The 19,319-nt window shown below is 34.6% G+C and overlaps 1 protein-coding gene across 1 annotated transcript in view; it reads right to left on the bottom strand.

Annotated features, from left to right (window-relative positions):
• Positions 1-357: 357 nt before the first annotated feature.
• LOC149413553 (uncharacterized) overlaps positions 358-19,319 on the bottom strand; it is a 270,073-nt gene continuing 251,111 nt past the window's right edge. The window contains exons 5-8 of the mRNA XM_089644423.1: positions 12,228-12,349; positions 10,057-10,156; positions 3,264-7,924; positions 358-1,075 (exon numbers count right to left, since the gene is read on the bottom strand). Of these exons, the coding sequence (XP_089500549.1) occupies positions 3,291-7,924; positions 10,057-10,156; positions 12,228-12,349 (4,856 nt within the window). The 3' untranslated portion in view covers positions 358-1,075; positions 3,264-3,290. The remainder of the gene's footprint in view (positions 1,076-3,263; positions 7,925-10,056; positions 10,157-12,227; positions 12,350-19,319) is intronic.

Raw genomic sequence — 19,319 nt, 5'->3', positions numbered from 1 at the left:
CCTTTTTTCTTTCACTCAGAGAATTAACCAATTTAAATATATTTTTAATAATTTTTTTATTAATCTTTATCGTAATATTTGTTGAAGTATGAACCCAATGTGCAAAATTCTACATGTTATAACAAGTATGCTTTTTATAAACAGAGGATAAAAGGGGGAACAATGACATTTTTCAAATCTACAGTGAACTTGATTATAGGTGACATAAGCACTATCAAATTTTATAAAATAGAATTCTCTTCTTCGATCAATGATAAAATGCAATATTTCATTATTTTTTCAATAGAGCATTACATTCAGGCTAATAATGGTAATTGATTTGTAACATAATGGAAAGCAAAATTGCATTTATTTCATAAATATAATATTAAGGCAAGAAAAATAAAAATGCTAATTTTGATCCAAAATGCATTTTAAAACACCAAGTTTTTTTTATTTTTTAAAAAATAATTGTAAATATGGAATATTTTAAAGATTTTTTTATTATAAGAAATTTCCCCCTCTCCAGTGGGTAGTATTACAAAATATCCTTATATAATTTTATTATTAAATAACTAATTTTACATACTTTAATAAAAGTAAAATCACCGTTTAGTTAAAATTCTTGTAAAAATTTTCATAATAATATGCCTACAGCATATTTTTACTGTAACAATATTATTTACATAATTTACTTTGTTCAAAATATATCTCTATGAATCCTTCAAAATCTATTAGTAACAGCTATTTCGCCCTTTCCTCAGTTCATGGGAGATAACCTCAGGCCATATTTGAAATGCTCTGCTACATTAGTTTTTTTTTTTTTACAATGATCTTTGCGCACTTTTCGTAAGAAATTACTTGAACCAAAAAAAAACACAAATCAACATATTTATTGTATACAGATGGATACTTATGAAATGACTTCGTTTTCCTGGCTGTTGAGGAAAATATATATTTTCTGAATTTGACAGATTGAAAATTAATGGTTCGAAGAATTTCAATTTTTAAAACCACTTTTTCCAGAAAGTTGTGATATAAATCTTGCGTTTCCACCGTATTGCAACCATATTAACTTGCTGCGCTGCCAATGGTTCTGAAAAGAGAAAAAAAATGCTTTAAAATCAGTCAATGGGATGGTCCGATACTCTATAGGGAACCCGTTTGCACAGCGCGAGTATAAAGTGTGCGCACTAAAGTTTTTGTTTAAACTTACGGAATTCAATACTTCGTTTGTGTGAAAGCAATATGAAACGACAATATATGAAACAATGCTGTCGATGCATTTCAAATTTATTGGAGGATTAGTATTTTTTTTACAATAGCAAAGAGTAAAAAAACAAAACTGTGTAGTATTATTTTGTTTGATTAATATTAGGCAATGACGTTACAATACACCTAGAATCGTTATTGTCTCACAAATTCAAGATAAAATGTGGCAAGTAAGAAACGCCAGTAAATTCTTAATTCAAACGTTGTGAAGAAAGACACAGAGATTGTTAATGAAGACAAACATTCAAAGAATATGTGCGTATGAACGAAATAAACGATAGCGGGTGGCATTTTCGTTTTTCGTATTTGCGTCGAATACTACATTCTACATCACGGGTGTGACTGAGATAACAAGATATGTTTACTTGCTTACACTATAAAACAAACACAGAATACTATATGAGATGACCTACTGCCATTAGGTTGTCCTTACACTTATGTGTTGGTACCTTCGCTATCTCACTTTCTCTAATTGCACTAAAAATCTTCCGGAAACAATCAAAATAATTGAATTTTTTATTTAATAATAAAATAATTTGTGTGTGAAAAACAAACAAATGAAATCTTATTTCTTGGCTTTTACTAGTGTTTGCCAAGTAATTAAAATGTTTCCTTCTAACACATGAGGGAATTTTGGCACTTTTTTAATGAAATCTACTTAGAGATAGCACACAACCTCACATGTTTGGCAGTTTAGTACTAAAATTACAAAATCGAAAACAATACAATTGTCTTGCTTTTGGATTGCCACTTTGAGATTTCTATGGCGTGTCTATATATATTAGGTAGTTTTATTTAATTTTAATTCATATATGTGGTTGAGGTGATTAAATTATTCGGCCATTAATGAATCAAATTCGATAAATAAAATGAAATGATTTTGTGTAGGTACGTATTTCTTGTATTCTTCTAATGTTTTAGGTTCCCAGGTGTATTAATTAAAGATGTAGTATGTCATATAACAGATTTTAGGCGCAAAGATCCTACAGTTGCCAACTTGAGTAGCGGGAATTATCAGGCTAGTTGCTGGGTCAAACGTAACGCGCAAAAGATCCGCTACAGTTCCCCCCACCCCCGGCGACCGAGCTCCTCGTTCCTCCTTCTTACGCGCCGACCTCTGACCTAGCTGGACGTGTGTTCGTTTCGGCGCCCGCGTTCCAATTCGCACCGCTCGGTCGAGAAGCCAAATGTACGACAATGTCGCGCTTTGAACATCGACAGGCTGGCACCGTTTGTTTGAAACACGGCGCACAGTCCTGCAATCAACAGGATACCCCGACAACACCATGCTGTGAGTCTCTTACATTTCCTATTACCCTTGAATGTGTCCGCTAATAACCTAAATTCGTCCACGCTGCCTGTCGGTCTAGAGAGCTGTTAATTATTTCCCAGAGAGAGATTAGGGAACCCTTTGATGATAATTCTAGTTAGGATGTAACAACCTGTATTCTATTGTCATTCACCCATGTAATGTCCATTTTGCCGCTCAAATACAATGTTGATTTATAAAAACCTAACCTCTTTCATTTGGGGATAGCGGTTGTATGGGAGTGTTTTGTGTAGACGGTGGGATATGGATTCTTGAGCCTCGCGCTGACCCCGAACCCTGACTATGAGAGAGACGTCTCATGCCCCCGCATCTGAGCTGGCCGAGGGAAAGTCAGGGCCCCCCCAGGTCCGACGCGCGACAAGTATTTTATTTGTTTTGCAAAAAGATTTGCACTCTTGGATTGAAAGATCTTTACATTTTTGTTAGAAGTTAACCTATTTGAAGCTTGAATATATCTGAATAGTGTTTATATGAGATAATTTTAAAAAAACACAGTTAAGTGAAATAAATATTTATACTTCTTGTATGTACAATAATTACTTTGACAAAAAGATGTTATTCATTTGTTAATCACAACAGGGAGCGTTTATAATAAAGGTAAATATGTAATGATGAATCGAATGTTAGAATAACAAGCGTACTATTGTTAATAATAATGAATATGTATTACAAATGTACTCACATTAAACAGTAATTGTTAGCACAGTCCTCATTTAGTCATAGCTTGCTTTGCTCTCCTCTCCCACTCGGCCCTCATTTGCAGAATTCCCTTGAACTGAGGGGAAGCATCTGCCTCATTAACAGTGGCGCCGTTCTCCGTGGCCGTGATTTCACTGACGCTAGTGGTCTTATCATCATCAGGAGTCGTAATGTTCGAAACTGGTGAAGACTTATCCGTAAGCGACTTGCTGTTGGAAAAAGCGACGACTTTAGGTTCCGTCGGAGTCGCAAGCGACGATTTTCTAAACGGCATCGTGGATGACTCTTTAACTGTCAGATTATCCTCCGTTTTAATCTGCGTCCAAGGTCGTTTAGGCAAAGAAGAAGAATCTACAGTGTATTGTAGCGATTCCATCTTTGCACCAATTGTTTTAATATTCTCATCTTCTTTGATTTCGGTGTTTGACGGGAATGTTCGGTTTCTGAATCGTTTCTCCGGTGTGGATTCTGATACTTCTTTTTTGTAATTTGATAGATCTTTGTTGTTATTTTCTACATTTGCATTTGTAGATTGTAAAAGTGGGATATTGGAGCTGATGGCACGCCTGTAAATATCTGGACCTGATAAAGCATTTGGCCGAACAACTGCTTTAGGTTCTGTCGAGATATTGGATCTAGTATTTTTAGTTTCGGTCACTGGTATCGTGGTCGGTCTCATTGTTGATTTATTATTAGGAGCGGCAGTATTGAGCAATACTGGGTTTGAATCCAGCAATTTCTTAGGCATGCGTTGTGCTTGCATTAATTCTGCCGTCTCGTTGGTATGCTTTCTAAATTCTATCTGGTTCTTATTGTTGGATTTGTTATTCGTAGATGTCTCAGAATTGGTATCGCTCGGTGAAATGGATTTCTTTCGACCGTCTTTCGGGGAGTCGGCTTCATTTTCTTTATCACTATCCCTAGATCTCGTCATGATGTTAAAATCATATTTAGAATTCCTTTTGATTTCTTCGAATATCTCTTCCTTGTTTTCGGCGTTAGTAATTTTTAAGATATCTTGCGTAATAGCTTCTGTTTCACTATCCTTCAACTTAAGCGATCGTCTTGCGAACACTTTCATCAATTCTGGTTCATCGTCTTTCCTACCAGATTTCATGGATGACAAAGACTTCTTTCTGAATATAACAGTAGAATCCAAATTACAATCGTCCGAAGAAGACGAAGATCTATCAATTCTTGAATTCTGTTCAACGAGAAGTTCTTGTGAAGAAATCCTTTTCATTTGTTGATTTGAATTCCTATCGTTCAAGCTTTCTGTAGATCTCTGCTCTGTGCCTAGCACGGGAGAATTCTGTTCTTTGAATCCATCAGAATTATTAACCTCAATGTAATCAAATGTTCCCGATCGTTTTTTGATGAAGTTCTTGTGAGCTGTTGGACTTGGAGGTGGCAGGGAAGAATTTGTGGATGAAGACTTTCTGAAATTCAGACTCGTCGGTACTGTAACTGTGTTTTCAACTGTCAACACTTCTGTGCTCCTGTTCAATAAAGTCTGTGAACCAGTTTTCTTTAGTTGAATATTGTAAGCATTATTTTGGATCATATCAGATTTCTCCAAAATTTCAACATCTTCAGAACTGAATTTCCTCTGTGGCTTGACAGGTTCTCTAACTTCCATGATGGTATTTTTATCAGACGACTCTGATTTCTTCAGTTCGTTGAACATAAATCTCTCAGACTTTTTGGGCTCATAAGAAATACTCCTCTCAATAGCAGCATCTGGTCGCTTAACGGACTGAGTAGGAATTACAACATCATTAGCTTTTTCAGACTTCACCGCAGTCTTGGTAGATTTGTTTTCATTCATTTGAATCATAGTACTAGTTGAAAGCACCACATTGCTAACTGGCTTTTGATCTACTTTATTCAATTGGATCTTCATAAATTCTGGAATAGACGGATTTGTTGGGCTTGTCTTTTCTACGGGTTTGGATTCTTTCTGTCCTTTCGGGCTCAGTTTCTCCGCTGACAATTGTGTCGTAAAATCGAAATGCATAGATTGAGCTTTAGTATTATCTGGAGTTTTTAGAAGTGGTGTAGTTGTTGTGCCTTCTGACATGTTCAATACAGTTACTGAAACACTTCCTGGAGGAGGTGAATCAGAAGTACTAGTATTCATTTCATCTGTCAAATTCAAAATCATTGCGTCAGGTGATATTTTCTGGTTAAAACTAACACTTCCGACAACATCTGGAATCACTGGCTGATTCAAGTACACCTTGTTATTAGAGATGCTCTCATTAGAATAGGCCTTACGATTTTCGCTAGACTTATCCGTGAAACTTTTAACGCTGTCTAGCGAACTAGATTTAAGTGTAATGCAGTTCAACGGTTTTGGTGAACCAATGATACTATCGATATTTGCCTCGATTCTTGATATATCATCTCTGGCCTTAATAGATCTGTTGTTAATATTTTTTGTATAATGCGAAGTTTTGTTCTGTTTAGAGTAGATATCTGGTTTGAGGTTATCGTCTAATCCTGAATTCACTATCAACAAATCAGCTTTGTTTTCAACAATATTTTGAATTGAGAATACGTCAGTTTCCGTGAAGCTCTCGTCCACAACAGTAGAGTTGGATTTATAGTTGAAGCTCATAAGAGAATCATTTCCTAGCTCTAAAGACGTCGGAGCATCATTAGCTTCTTTGATATTCTTTTTATAAGTTGATTCCCAACTGTCCATGGAAGATTCAGATATCCCGAACATGGGTGGAAGACTTGGCATTTCTTGTTGCGAAGCCAGCGGAATGACGTCAGAATTCAACCTGAAACTTTGAGATTTTACAACCGGGTTTCTAGAAGTCAAAGAATCAGGGAAAGGCAATCCCACATCAGAATCAAGATGACTTCCCATATGCGATATCTTCTGCTGATAGCTGCTGAGACCTGCAATTTTTGGACGTGCTTTAGAACTCTCCATCTCATAATCGCTGCTTCTCTGATTTGCAAAATCAAAGTACCTCGTCTCAAAGTCTGATTTAGAATTCCTGATGGTCTGAGGATCAAGCGACCCTTGAGAACTTGACTTAAATTCAACACTTGGATCGTAATTGTGTGGCCAAATAGTTCTAGGCGGCGATACAGAATAAGACAATTGCTTAGAATTTGAATCTGCGGGTTTTGTGGCAGAGCTGCTAGTAGAATTAAAGAACACATTTTCAGAATTCATTTTGATTTTGGGAGATGCGGCATGAGGGAAATGTGTATCTTCCGAGGTATTTAATAATTTAGAAGGTTGATGAGTATTTTTTGTATATCGTCCTCCGTTCACAACCTCTTTTGGGTATATTTTACCCTGATTAATGGAAGGGAAGAAACCTTTAGATTCTTGAGACGTGGTTCTCGGTAATAAAGGCGGTTTCTTCTCAGCTTCAGGACTGGCAGGGATATCCATGGCTTCCATCCTTTGCCTGGTTCTCAGCTGTTGTTGAGCTGTGCCACTCTTGGAGATATTCTCTGAACTTAACCGTCTCATATTAACGTCATCTTTAGATTTGGATTGTTGGACCTGCATATCTGACGGTATCTTTTCTCTTTCGGGGAAATGTTTGAAGTCATTTATACCGTGCTCCGACGAGGAAACTTTGGAATAACTAGTCATGGATTCTTGTAGTATGGAATCATTGACATATCCGCCGCGTGGATCCATTCTTTTATGACTTTGGTCTGAAAATACCTTTTGTCCGATAGATTTATGTCCGGAACTTTGATCAGAACACGTCATCTTCTGGTGCCTAACAATGCCATGCTCGGTGATAGTGGATTTGCCTGTCACAGTTGTACTTTGTTCTGAGCTATAAGATTTGAACTGTTCTTTAGTTGATTGTTTCTTATATTCTTCAATTTGTTCATCCTTTTCATTATGGCTATCTTTTTTGTTCTTCTTTCCGCTTCTCCTCAATAACAGCCTGCCGAAGAAGGACTCCTCCTTTTTACTAGTTTGTTTCTCGTGAGGCTCGTCTAATTCTTGATATTTAGACTTTTGAGATTTTTCCGAGGTGATATTGTGTTGAACAACATTTTCAGGATATCGTTCGATCTTTTCTGTTGATTTGTCACTATTCTTTCTGTACTTGTTAACATCGGGTCTGGCAGCCTCAAGGTTTGCACTAGCCAACAACTCCTCTTCTTCTCCTACAGAACCAAATCTTTTCTGTAATTCTTCAGCGAGAACATTAAACTTTAGATCCATGCTCTTATGCATGGATACTCCTTGCGCTCCGTGGTTAGCTGAAATATTTCTTTCGGACAACGACTGTTGATAATCGTTAAACGGTGAGCTTTCTTCAACTTCTTCTGTGGGTTTTTTCTGAGCATTGGACTTGCTCCGTCCAATTTTGACCGAGTGAGTTAACTCTTCATTACTCGATAAGCTTAATTTCATGGGAGACATTCCGTACTGTCCTACCATTTGACTTAGAGCCAGACCCGGAGGAAGCGACGACGATTTCAACTTTGTTTCTTTTGAAACATATGTAGGTACGCCATCCGTAACGGTTCCAGAATATTGCGAAGAGGAAGTCTCCGTTTTCTCATAGCGCATATTTGAGGTAGAAATGATATGGCGAGTGTTGGAAGCAACGCTGGAGTTCTGGACAGAACTGGAACTCATCATCGAATCTGCAAATACAAATAATGAAAGCAAACATTTAAAAGAAGCAAAGCCAGTCTTAAAATTAATGGGCTTTGCCAGAAAGCTGCAAAAGTCTTTTGTTAACTTACCTACAAATAGATAATACTGAATATTGATGCAAAATTCACAGCTCATACAATTGTTGTTTTATTAATAAGTATTAGTTTGAGGAATATAATGCATAGATACAAGACACGGTGAACAGTTTGAGTTCAATTTTGAAGCAAAGATTAACAAAATGATATAAATGATAATTATCTTAAGGTAAATGCAAATAATAAGATTATAATATTTGTGGACTTGGAGCTCTTTCAAGGGACCTACCTTTTTAATCAAGGAATGGATATCATGGAAATGGAAAATTAATTGAAGATTAAAATTCATTGATAACCCACATTGATAATGATTCAACACTCGCTAAATATTTAAAAAATACATAAGACTTCATTGTATTATAATAAGTAAAAGGAGCCCCATTAGTTAATAAACGAAGAACATTAATAATTTAAATTATTAGTATAAAAGGTTTCCATACAAAAAATTCATCCAAATTATTTGTTTCCAAAAATATTATTTAAGAGTAAAGTGACTTCCCACTTACATAAATATTTTTTAAATTTATATCCTGGGCATGACCAATTCCAATCCTTAGAGACACATGGAGGTATTGCCCTGATTAAATATTTTTATCTTGTACCAAACGGTCACATATCTAACAATGAGATTCCGGCTAAAATAATTTCACTCTCGAGGACGTCACCATTACCTCCTTTACCGTAGCACCAATTTGTTCACGAACTCACCCGTGGGGAGAGTCACAAACTTCTTAAGAGGAAGCTACAAGCCAAAAATGTGTATATTCTTGGTATACCTTATATTGTAGGTAATAGGCATTAAAATCGCTTGACAAACGGAGTCTAGAAACATTCGATTTCAAGCACAAAACGGGTTTTTATTTATTTTGTAAATAATTTTATAAGAAAGCAAAAAATTTAATCAAGTGAAACCTGTCACAGACAATCTTAGCTATAGTACTGTATTTTTTTAAGTTGTTTCCTTTACGCGTTCATACATTTCTATTGAAAAAATATTTTTTGTAGTAGCTTACAATTATATTTTTTATTGAGTAATTTATTTTTTTATTTGTATTCTACTCAAGCGAAACGGTAGAAAAACCTTCAATTAATCTAAAGCATATTTTTTCTAACTCATAATGTACATAAATTCGTTATAAAGATTAATCAAAATAGTTATTTAGCATTAAGTTTCGCCTTAAATGCAGTAGATCAAAAGATCAATATGTTTTTCATGTCCTACAACGCACTTACAAGGTTTTTGTCACTGCAAATGCACTGCATAAACGGTACAATTATAATGACATAGGCTCCAATCATAATCTGTTATAAAGAAATTGTACAAATTGAATTGAATTAAATAAATTTTCGAAAAACCACCGCATCTGCTTTCCGACTCCTGATAGCAGAATTTTGAAACTACTTGATGAAATTTTGAATATAGAAATTAAGAGGAAAATTACTGTATACATCTGATTTTGAAAAATTCTGCGTAACGCAGGGGACTTCAGCTTGATTTAAATATAAAGCAGAAATCTTTTTGTCTGAAGCAGCTATAAAAAAGTAGTGCCCGTAGTAGACTAGTTTTGTTTTATCGCGTATATTTATGTACCTAGATATTTGAGCTCCTCGATAGGAGCTTCAGACCAAAAGTGGCTCCCAAACCCAGCAGTGGAGCGAACTTGCGATAAGTTCAGAGTTAGCAATTGTATACTAACAATGTATCTACAAGAACTGTACAATATGCCTATTTTTACTAACATCTGTTGTTTTCATATATTCACTTTTGGAGTAATAAACAAATTTTATTCGAAACATAAATTATTCAAATATTTTTTAAGCGAAAATATTTTGGATGTAATTTTTGTAAGTACGAATTATCCTGGAATCTTATAATTTCACACAAAATTTTATACTTAATGAAAATGATAATATGAAATATGATAAATATTTTATACATAATGAAAATGATAATATGTAGTATGATGAATAAAGCAATACTGCTTGTGGATTTTTAAGATGGCACTGTATACACTGGGTCGTACCTGCAAAATGGTGGCGCGAGGTGATTACTTCAGGAGTGATGCTGCGAGCGATCTCCTCGTTCACTTCAGGTGTGGTAGGAAGAGCTGTGCCGGGGGATATCTGAAACCGAAATAAATGGATAATTAATTTGTGTGCGATACATAATAACATTTATTACAATATTTTAATAAAATTGGGAAGGCAAGTTTTTGGTAGATATATATATTTTTTTAAGAAACGAAAGATGAACCCAGGTTACGAATAACCTGACAAATATTTAAAAATCTCCTACTACCACCTCATTAAGCGCAAAATGTTGCTTGTGTTGTGATGGAAGACTTAGCCAGCTGAGGAATTGAACACGCTACGCCTAGGTGGGACCGAAACGCGATGCCAACTCAGACACTGACCGGTCAAACACATTCCTTAACACATTGGCGGACACATGCCTGGAAACAGAGGTTCGTGATGCGACACATGCTATCATGTGTATTTTGTCTCAGGACCAGAGATGTGCAAAATGGGTACCCAAAACCATTTGAAATGCAAAATGGAAATGGGTCAAAACTTTTCCATTTGAAAATGCAAAATGCAAAATGGGTTTTAGAAAAGCATTTCAAATGCAAAATACCTATTTTCAAAATGCATTGAAAATGCAAAATGGTTTCTCAGGTCAAACAATTAAAATAATTATAGAATTTTTAAACAATTTTGTCATTCAATAATGGACATCAATGTAGAACAAACATATTACATGTTGATGGTAAATCCAAAAACACCACGACTACAGATTATGAAACCACAAAAAATTTGCGCGGGACTAATGTTGCCAACGAAAAAACATAGAAACTGCTATCTAACATTTAATATTACAGTGTCATGGCCCCATGTTCAGTATTTGAATCAGTATTTTTTGTAATGGTATCACTCAATTGCCAGGGCTCCTACCAGGTAGCAACTTGACAAATGTAAATTATCTCTCATAGCGAGGTTGAGGACCGACTGATATTTGGGGCTTCTGAAAAAAAGATGAGTGGAGATAGTAGGAAGAATGTTGCAAAAAAGCATTTAAAATGGAAAATGCATTGAGAAAAGCATTTAAAATGGAAAATGCGAAATGGTTTTTAGAAAAGCATTTAAAATGCAAAATGGAAAATACCCATTTTGCATTTCCATTTGAAATGGATTTATTTGAAATAAAGCACATCTCTGCTCAGGACACATGTGTTTTGTGAAGTCGGTCAAAATCAGTAGTGAAAATCTATCGTCTTTGGGTGTGACAGTATCAAGTACATACGCCTATGGGGCTTTTACATTGGGTAAATAATGATAACAATTTTACACACGGGGTAGTAATAAACAATGAGTTGCAAAAAATAATTTCTTACATTACAGTGGTTTTCAATTGGATAAAACAAAAAACAGTAATCTTAATAATAAACTAGAATTATCAGAAATAATATCTCGAAACATTAAATTGCATTAAAAAATGTCGATACCATTGGTATGTATTCATTTGCTAAACTATGTAGGCGAGGAAATGGCGAGTTTGCTAAATATTTTGTTTGTGAATGCTGACATTGAAATAGGTCCTTCAGCCTAGTGTGTCAAGTAGGTTAGTGGTAGTTTTTTTCTCCCTTTACAATCTCGGATTGAACTCCTAATGAGATGACTATGAACCGCCACTGATCCAGTAAAGCAAGTGCTGGAACAAAAAAAGTACCCATAGCCGTTTCATTAGCTTTGCATCTCCTCAATGAAAAGTGTGTGAAGCAGTCGAGACGTTACCAGGTTCGCCGACAGACGAGTGGGACTTTAATAGCCTTACATACCCATCTCAACCTCACTATGTAGCTCTTTTTCGGTGATAATAATAGAAAAACGTCCAATTATTAGTATGAAACCGAGCACAAAACACTTGTAGCCAAAATCGTCCTCCGTGGTCAAGGGGTTAAGGCTTTCGACTAATAAGCTGGAGGTTCAAATCCTGGCATGCGCAAGTAAATTTTATTTGATTAATTTGTGTTAATTCACAAACTACTCATACTCAAATCGCATGGAATTAGTCCGTGCAGTTGGAATTAACTCGGGGACAGTCAGCACGCTATCGTGCCATATCTTCCGTTGTTTCTATTATCTACGGGTGGTGCCCGGAAGCTTTTACAGTCCTCTCCATTAAAAAAGCACACACCTGTTTAGCCCTGTTCCGTCGGGGGGCTCCGTGGGTCCTGCGAGGCCTGACGGCCATCTTGTGTCGGGCGGCCGAATGGCTGAGGGGCGCCAGACCGCTGGGGGGCTCCGACCCATCAGGATCTGCAAATAAATTTTTAAAAAAGCATTTTAGTAAACGGGAGAATGATTATGGCAAGTAAAATTTGAAGAAGTAAGTTGCTAATGAGTCAATGAGTTATATTAATTTATTTTGAATCGTATGTTTTTTAATTATTTTATAAGTAGGTACATAATTTCAACCACCGGGAACAACTTAGCTCGTTTAGGAATTTGTTCATTGGGTTTAGGCATTCATGATTATGGTATTTGTAATTTCGGCATTCGGGATTTTAGCTTTTAAGATTTTTTCATTTGATATTTCGGCACTCGGGATTTTAGTTTTTAGTATTGTCATTTAAGATTTCGGCATTCGGGATTTTATCATTTTAGATTTCGGCATTCGGGATGTAGGAAATTGGCCTTCAGGATCATGACCCAAACACCATTTCACCAACTTAGCTCCTTTGCGTAGTTATCATTGGAAATTTAGGCTTTCGGGATTTTGGCATTTGAGATTTCGGCATTCGAGATTACTGGTGTTGGGAATTTGACCTTCGGGATCATAACCTAGCCATTCACAAACGGAAAATAATCACAATGAATTCAAAGTTTTAACTTAACATTTTCACTGTGTATTGTGATTTTTAGATCACATGTCATTATATGGACACAGTTTGAAGGTGAGTGTGAGGAATTTGTAGACCTTTTTCACAATCACCACAGTGGTAAACAATAAATACAGCAGAAAAGAAAAATTCGCTTAACAAATAATTTATCAAAGAAAAACCAGTGAAATCTATAAAAAAAAACAATCAATCTTTAATAAATTACTACATCATGTAAATATGTTCATGCTGCAAAATCAAATACTCGTAAATCATTTGATTCGTTTTGAAATTCAACACGTTCCAATAATTTTTAAATTAAAGTTTAAACTCAATCCACAAATAAGGCTGATGAAATATCATACATTTAACCCGCGGTTAAAAGTGACCTAGGATTACCAGGAAACTGGACCGTCCCTGTTCTACAGTGTGGAGTACCTACATGAGTGACATTGCTACAATGTATTATACATTACCAGTCTGTCAAGAAAACCGATGCAGTAAACGTGTTCCTTCAGTGCGTTTAATTCGAGTCCAATAAGCAAACTTGTGCAGTGATAACCAGCAGTATCCCTTTTGAACATAATATCGATCCAAAAGACCAAGGGTAAGTCAGAATCTCTTCCCAATTCTAACTGTTAACCACAGCTACCCCGATAATTGTGTCAAACATTGATTACATCCCACATTAAAACCCGTTATCTGTACAAAATCAAAAAGATACCGTAACTAAGTACAAAAGCATGCAAATAATCTGCCTGTTGTATGGATATTTCGCCTGTTATCAGGTGGTCAAAATGTACAAACATTCAATATTTACAGTGAAAATTTGTTTAACAAATAAATTACTTGTTGAACTAATATCAAGTTCTTCAAAATAAATATTCTTTTGTAAACACAATGGAAAAATGTGGATGGCTCGTGCTTGGTTATTTATTTCATAATAAAATACCCAAATGGAGCATAATAAAATGCGATATATAACATTAAGGAAGAATACTATTTGTTTTTATTTATTTTATTTAACTTAACCCGCGTTTGAGGGTCGTATATGACCGGGCGTCCATATTTTATAAAAGTATTAACCCCTCTAGCGTTTGAAGGTCACATATGACCGGGCGTTTATATTTTATAAAAGTATTAACCCTTCTAGCGTTTGAAGGTCATATATGACCGGGCGTCCATATTTTATAAAAGTATTTTTATCTTTTTTTATCTATCATGCGAAAACACATCATATTTTCACGTTAGAAAAAGAAATAATAATTCTTTGCAGTTTGCCTCAAATATTTAAAACTGGTTTCCATTAATAAGATCCTAAAATACTCACAAGAAATAAAGAGATTTTAAAATTCCCCACAAGTTCCTTTATCTCCAAAATGAAACAAAACAAGCATTATTTTATTATCTAGGCATTTTCAGATTTTCTATTTCGAAAAATAAAATAAATTAAAAAACAGACTTTTTTTGAAAATTTCCTTCAAACGAAAACGCAGTGCGTTCTCACAAAATTATTGTAAATATTATTTATCATTATGCTTGGATAAAATCAATAAATGCCCAGAATCCCCGCATATTCCCCTCAAAAAGGTTCTCCCCGCAAAAAACCTGATTTTTTAAAATCTTCTCTTTATTAAATTCCCTTCATCCCATTAAATCACACCAAACGGTGTGTTTTAATGGGATGGTATTTTATTCGTTTTTAAATGACAATTCATAAATTTTACGTATATATTGTACATATACGTAGAATTTTACGTTTTTGTTTGTCCCCTATAAACACATAACTACTAGACTGATTTCGCTCAAAAATTCTAAAGTTTGTTTTTATTATTGCCAGAAGTATTTAGATAGTGGTTTGAATGGTAGAAGTCGGGGACGCCCGGGGAAACTCGGCATTATCTCTGCACAGGAATGACACACGGAGTCGAATAAAAGTAGATATAATGTAGTTTTTTTAGTAGTGCTAAAAATTGATCTATAACTTTAAATAAATATTTATTTTCATAAATTTGACCTTCAAACGCTAGAAGGGTTAATACTTTTATAAAATATGGACGCCCGGTCATAAATGACCCTCAAACGCTGGAGGGGTTAATACTTTTATAAAATATGGACGCCCGGTCATAAATGACCCTCAAACGCTATAAGGGTTAATATTTTTATAAAATATGGACGCCCGGTCATAAATGACCCTCAAACGCTGGAGGGGTTAAGTTAAATAAAAAATATATATTTTTCTTTGTGATATAAAGTAGTCAATGGTGGAAGTCGGGCACGATCCAGTGAAACAATAACTTATAAAACTAAACATTTCAATTCTTTAGAATAATATTATCTCCACTTGAAAAATAGACCAAGTTTTCGGTTTACTAGAATTAACAAGCTCAAAACTTTACTCCAAACAATGCATAACCCCGAGCAACGCCGGGTAAATGTGAGCTAGTATATAATAAAACTTACATATTAAACACCAGCTTTGTTGATCTATGCGAACATATATTTTTTAAAACATGACATTTTTCACTGCAATTTGTTAATTTTTCAATCATGAAGTTTTATATCTTGAAAACATGGATAAATCATAAAATCTTAATTATTTCGTGTAACCAAAATAATTTCGTAATAGTTCGTATGAGAAAACCTTTTTCTTAATACTCCCCGCAACGTAAATCCCCACGCAAACACCTGTACGCTATACTATCCGGACAATGATATCAGTCCTAATATTAGTACAGACCACGCATTGTTTGATCAGCCTTTTGCAATAAATCTTATCAAAAATCCCGTTGTAATCTGTGTGTATTGCAACATCCCAAACACAAAGAATTGTAACGTACACATTTACACATGGACGTTTGTTGTAAAGTGCAATGTTTTTTAAAAGATAAGGATGCATTTAACTTATGCAACGATTGTGGTTAGCAGAATTACAAAAGCAGCTTGTAATAGTAAATGAAATTATTATTATTGCCGATTATCTGCACAGTATCTATACTACTAGTAGTGAAATCATTTGTAAGATTTTTAGGTAACCTAACTACTGAATTATAATAAATCATAAATATTAAAAGTAATATTTTTTATGTTTCAAATAAGGAAGTATACAATTTGTCCAAAGAAATGGTTCTTCTTCAAAACAATTCGTTCTTTAAACTTTCTTCAGGCGGGTAGGTACCATAATATTGATTTGACAGCTCTTTGTAGGAACCACGATCCTGCGAAGGTTGGCGGGATAAAATGAGAGTATCCAACAATACACCATCTTGAAACGGAACCTGAACGTAACAAACAAATTTACAAACGACTTAAAACAGGCCTTCGCTACACTCAGTCAATTATTATGAAACCCGAACAAAAAGGAACGAATCAACTGCAAGCGGCGTTTCGAGCCATTTGCGGTTACTTCGTTTCTTTCCCACAAGTTGAAGTTCAGCTTCGGTTCGGCTCGCGGATTTATACGTAAGCATTATGAAAGCAAACCACGATTTTAAAGTAATTTAATAATAAACTGAGGAAAAAATACCATTATTGCGAAACAGCAAATCTTCAATGAAATCCATAAAACCAAAACTCAAACACACACCAAAACAAAACTGTCGTAAAATCACAAACACAGCACAAAACTAAACAAAGTTTTTTAAAACAACAAAAAGAAAAACTAATGTTTTTTAACAATCTACAGTCTTTTACTCGATGGAAAAATGAAACGCGTTAAAAACATTACCGTTCGTAGCTAGGGCAGCTCCTAAACTAGTGAATTGCATGCATTTTTTAGAGTGGCCGTTTGAGATAAGAAAAGCTGAATCATCAAGATAAAAAAATATAAACAAGTCTTTATTCTAAAGTGCCTATTAGGATTATTAAGAACTTTTTCAGAGTCGAGCAGCCACTGTTTACAGCGCGTTCAATGACCGCGTTATTTATCCTATCACAGTAGCTATAAATCTCACTAGTCCTGCTGCTGAGAGCTTTATTAACACTTTCTGTGAAACAACTTTGGTCATCTTTGGTGACTAGATCAACTTTTCCCTTTCCCGTCATACCCTTATTAGAGATACCATAGTCCCACCGGATCAGAACAGTCTGGGGAAGTTGGGACACTTGTGCATGTCATTTTACATCAAAAATCAATCAAATAATCTCTTTACAAATAAAGCAAAACAACTATTCATTAAGAACATTTTTATTTTTCCAGCTATTATCATCGACTGCTCAACTTAAAATATTTTCATCTGCGCAGCTTCCTTTGAAGGCCTCCTGCTTTTAGATAAGTGCGCAGATAAATGCGCGACAATCTTCAAAAGCCTGATATGGAAAAAAATTACAGACAAAAAACATTTAATATAATTTCTTTTTTTAAATATTCGTTTAAAGGTAGAATGAGGCGAATCAACCTGTACTTTAAAAAAAGCTAAAAAATTGTTAATGGATCAAGATTTCTATATTGATGTATTTATTTATTGTTTATAAATACATTAGTATAGGTATATTGATTGTATGCACCAATTGTATAAATGAGTATGTTGTGTGCCTTTGAGTGTGTGTATGCCTATAAATATGTTGTGTAATATCTGTTACCCCGTTCACACAGGGCGATTTTAGTTGATCAAGTCTGTGTTGAATGACACTTGAAAGCTAATCGACAAGTGTGAACAGTCTTTCAACAGAGTTGATCACGAGTTGCTATCCGCGTCTATTTGTTTGTGTTTCTTCTAAACTATGCAACGGATTTTGATAGGGGTTTCACTATCATTTAGAGAATTTCTTCCGGAAGGTTTATATATATAATACATGCATATTATATTTATAGAAAGTAGAGAAAATTCGAGTAACGCCGGGTATACGTCAGCTAGTAAAACAATAAAGCTTTGTTCAGATGGGAGATAAAATAGCATCTACGACCTTTTTGCCCGATTGACAGCGACCATTTTAGTAGCTGTCATCGACTAGAAAAAAACTCCCGGATACTTTTTAATCATATCTTAATGCGGATTAGTTACAAATACAGAAAAATCAAAAACAATAGATAATAAATAATGAAGATTGGCATTTTTCATTATTAATAATAAATTAATGTGGTTATCGTTGTTTACAAAATACAAACAAAGGTCGGAAATAAAGATTTGAAAATCATAAATTAGTAATAGTTTTTGTCTTTATTCGCTATCGATGATTCTTTAAAAATATATATCTTCCTTAATTGAATAATATCGTACTTAGTGCCAATTACGACGATGGAGGTGCAAAGTTCAAATATATTAGTAGATTATTTAGTAAAACGAATTGATAGCTAAATGAGGTGGCGATAATCAGTTTCATACGGGTGCTTAATATTTCACGTATCTGTCATTTCTGTCAACTACTAAGTGAAAACTTTAAGATAATTGCATTATAATCATCAAAATCAGTGCGTAAATAGTAACCTTGAAAGAGATTCTCGTATCAACTGTCAAGTTACAGCCGTATTCACAAGATAAGAAAATACAATGTGTTGAGACTTCTTGGCGCGGCTATGTACAATACCTTTATTACTTTTTTTCTTACAAAAAACGCGTTGCTTATTTGACCTTACGTCAACTCCGCTCCCCGAGATTTACCTTAGTAATATTTATTAATTAAATAGCATATAATACAAAGTCGCTATCAGCATCTGTCTGTTTGTGCGTTTAATTCTTCTAAACTACGTAACGGATTTTGATAGGTTTTTAAGTACTTTCACTATCATTTAGAGATTTTTCCGGAAGGTTTATATTTATATAATACATGCATACTGAATTTATAGAAAATACAAATACTTTTATAAAAATATATAATAATACAAATTGACGGTTTATAAAATATCTAATACATGTAATAAGAAGACGAATGGGTTTATAAACATACATTATAATAAAAACCCGAATGGGTTTATAAACACAAATAATAATAAAAACCCGGATGGGTATATAGAACTATCTATTACATGTTATAAAAACCCGGACGGGTTTAGAGAAATATCTATTATATGTAATAAAAACCCGGATGGGTTCATAAAAAATAGCTAAAAATACAAACCATAAACCATGGATAGATTGGCAATTGCGACGTGCCAAAATAAAATGCTAACAGGGCGAGATCAGTCATCTCAAACAATGGGTGATGGCGTAAAATACATCGCGCTAAAAATAAACACGTCATGCGAATGGAGCTTAATTCCGAACATGCTATAATTTTAATGCATTACCAAATAGAACAAATAAATGCAAAAGAAACAAGAATTTAAAAGTATACGGATCAAACAGTAAGATGTCAGATTTCGCTGCACATTTGCCCACTAATCACCAATTCACGACTAGAGAGCATGCGTAACAATGGCACAATAGTTAATAGTGGACTGGTTTTGGAGTTATTATCATAATTCACAA

This window comes from Hesperophylax consimilis, chromosome 21 (genome assembly GCF_061612785.1).
Source record: "Hesperophylax consimilis isolate HC1 chromosome 21, BYU_Hcon_1.0, whole genome shotgun sequence".
NCBI classification, from domain to species: domain Eukaryota; kingdom Metazoa; phylum Arthropoda; class Insecta; order Trichoptera; family Limnephilidae; genus Hesperophylax; species Hesperophylax consimilis.
Note: the sequence above shows the minus strand (reverse complement) of the source record. Positions and strands in the feature narration are given on the sequence as shown.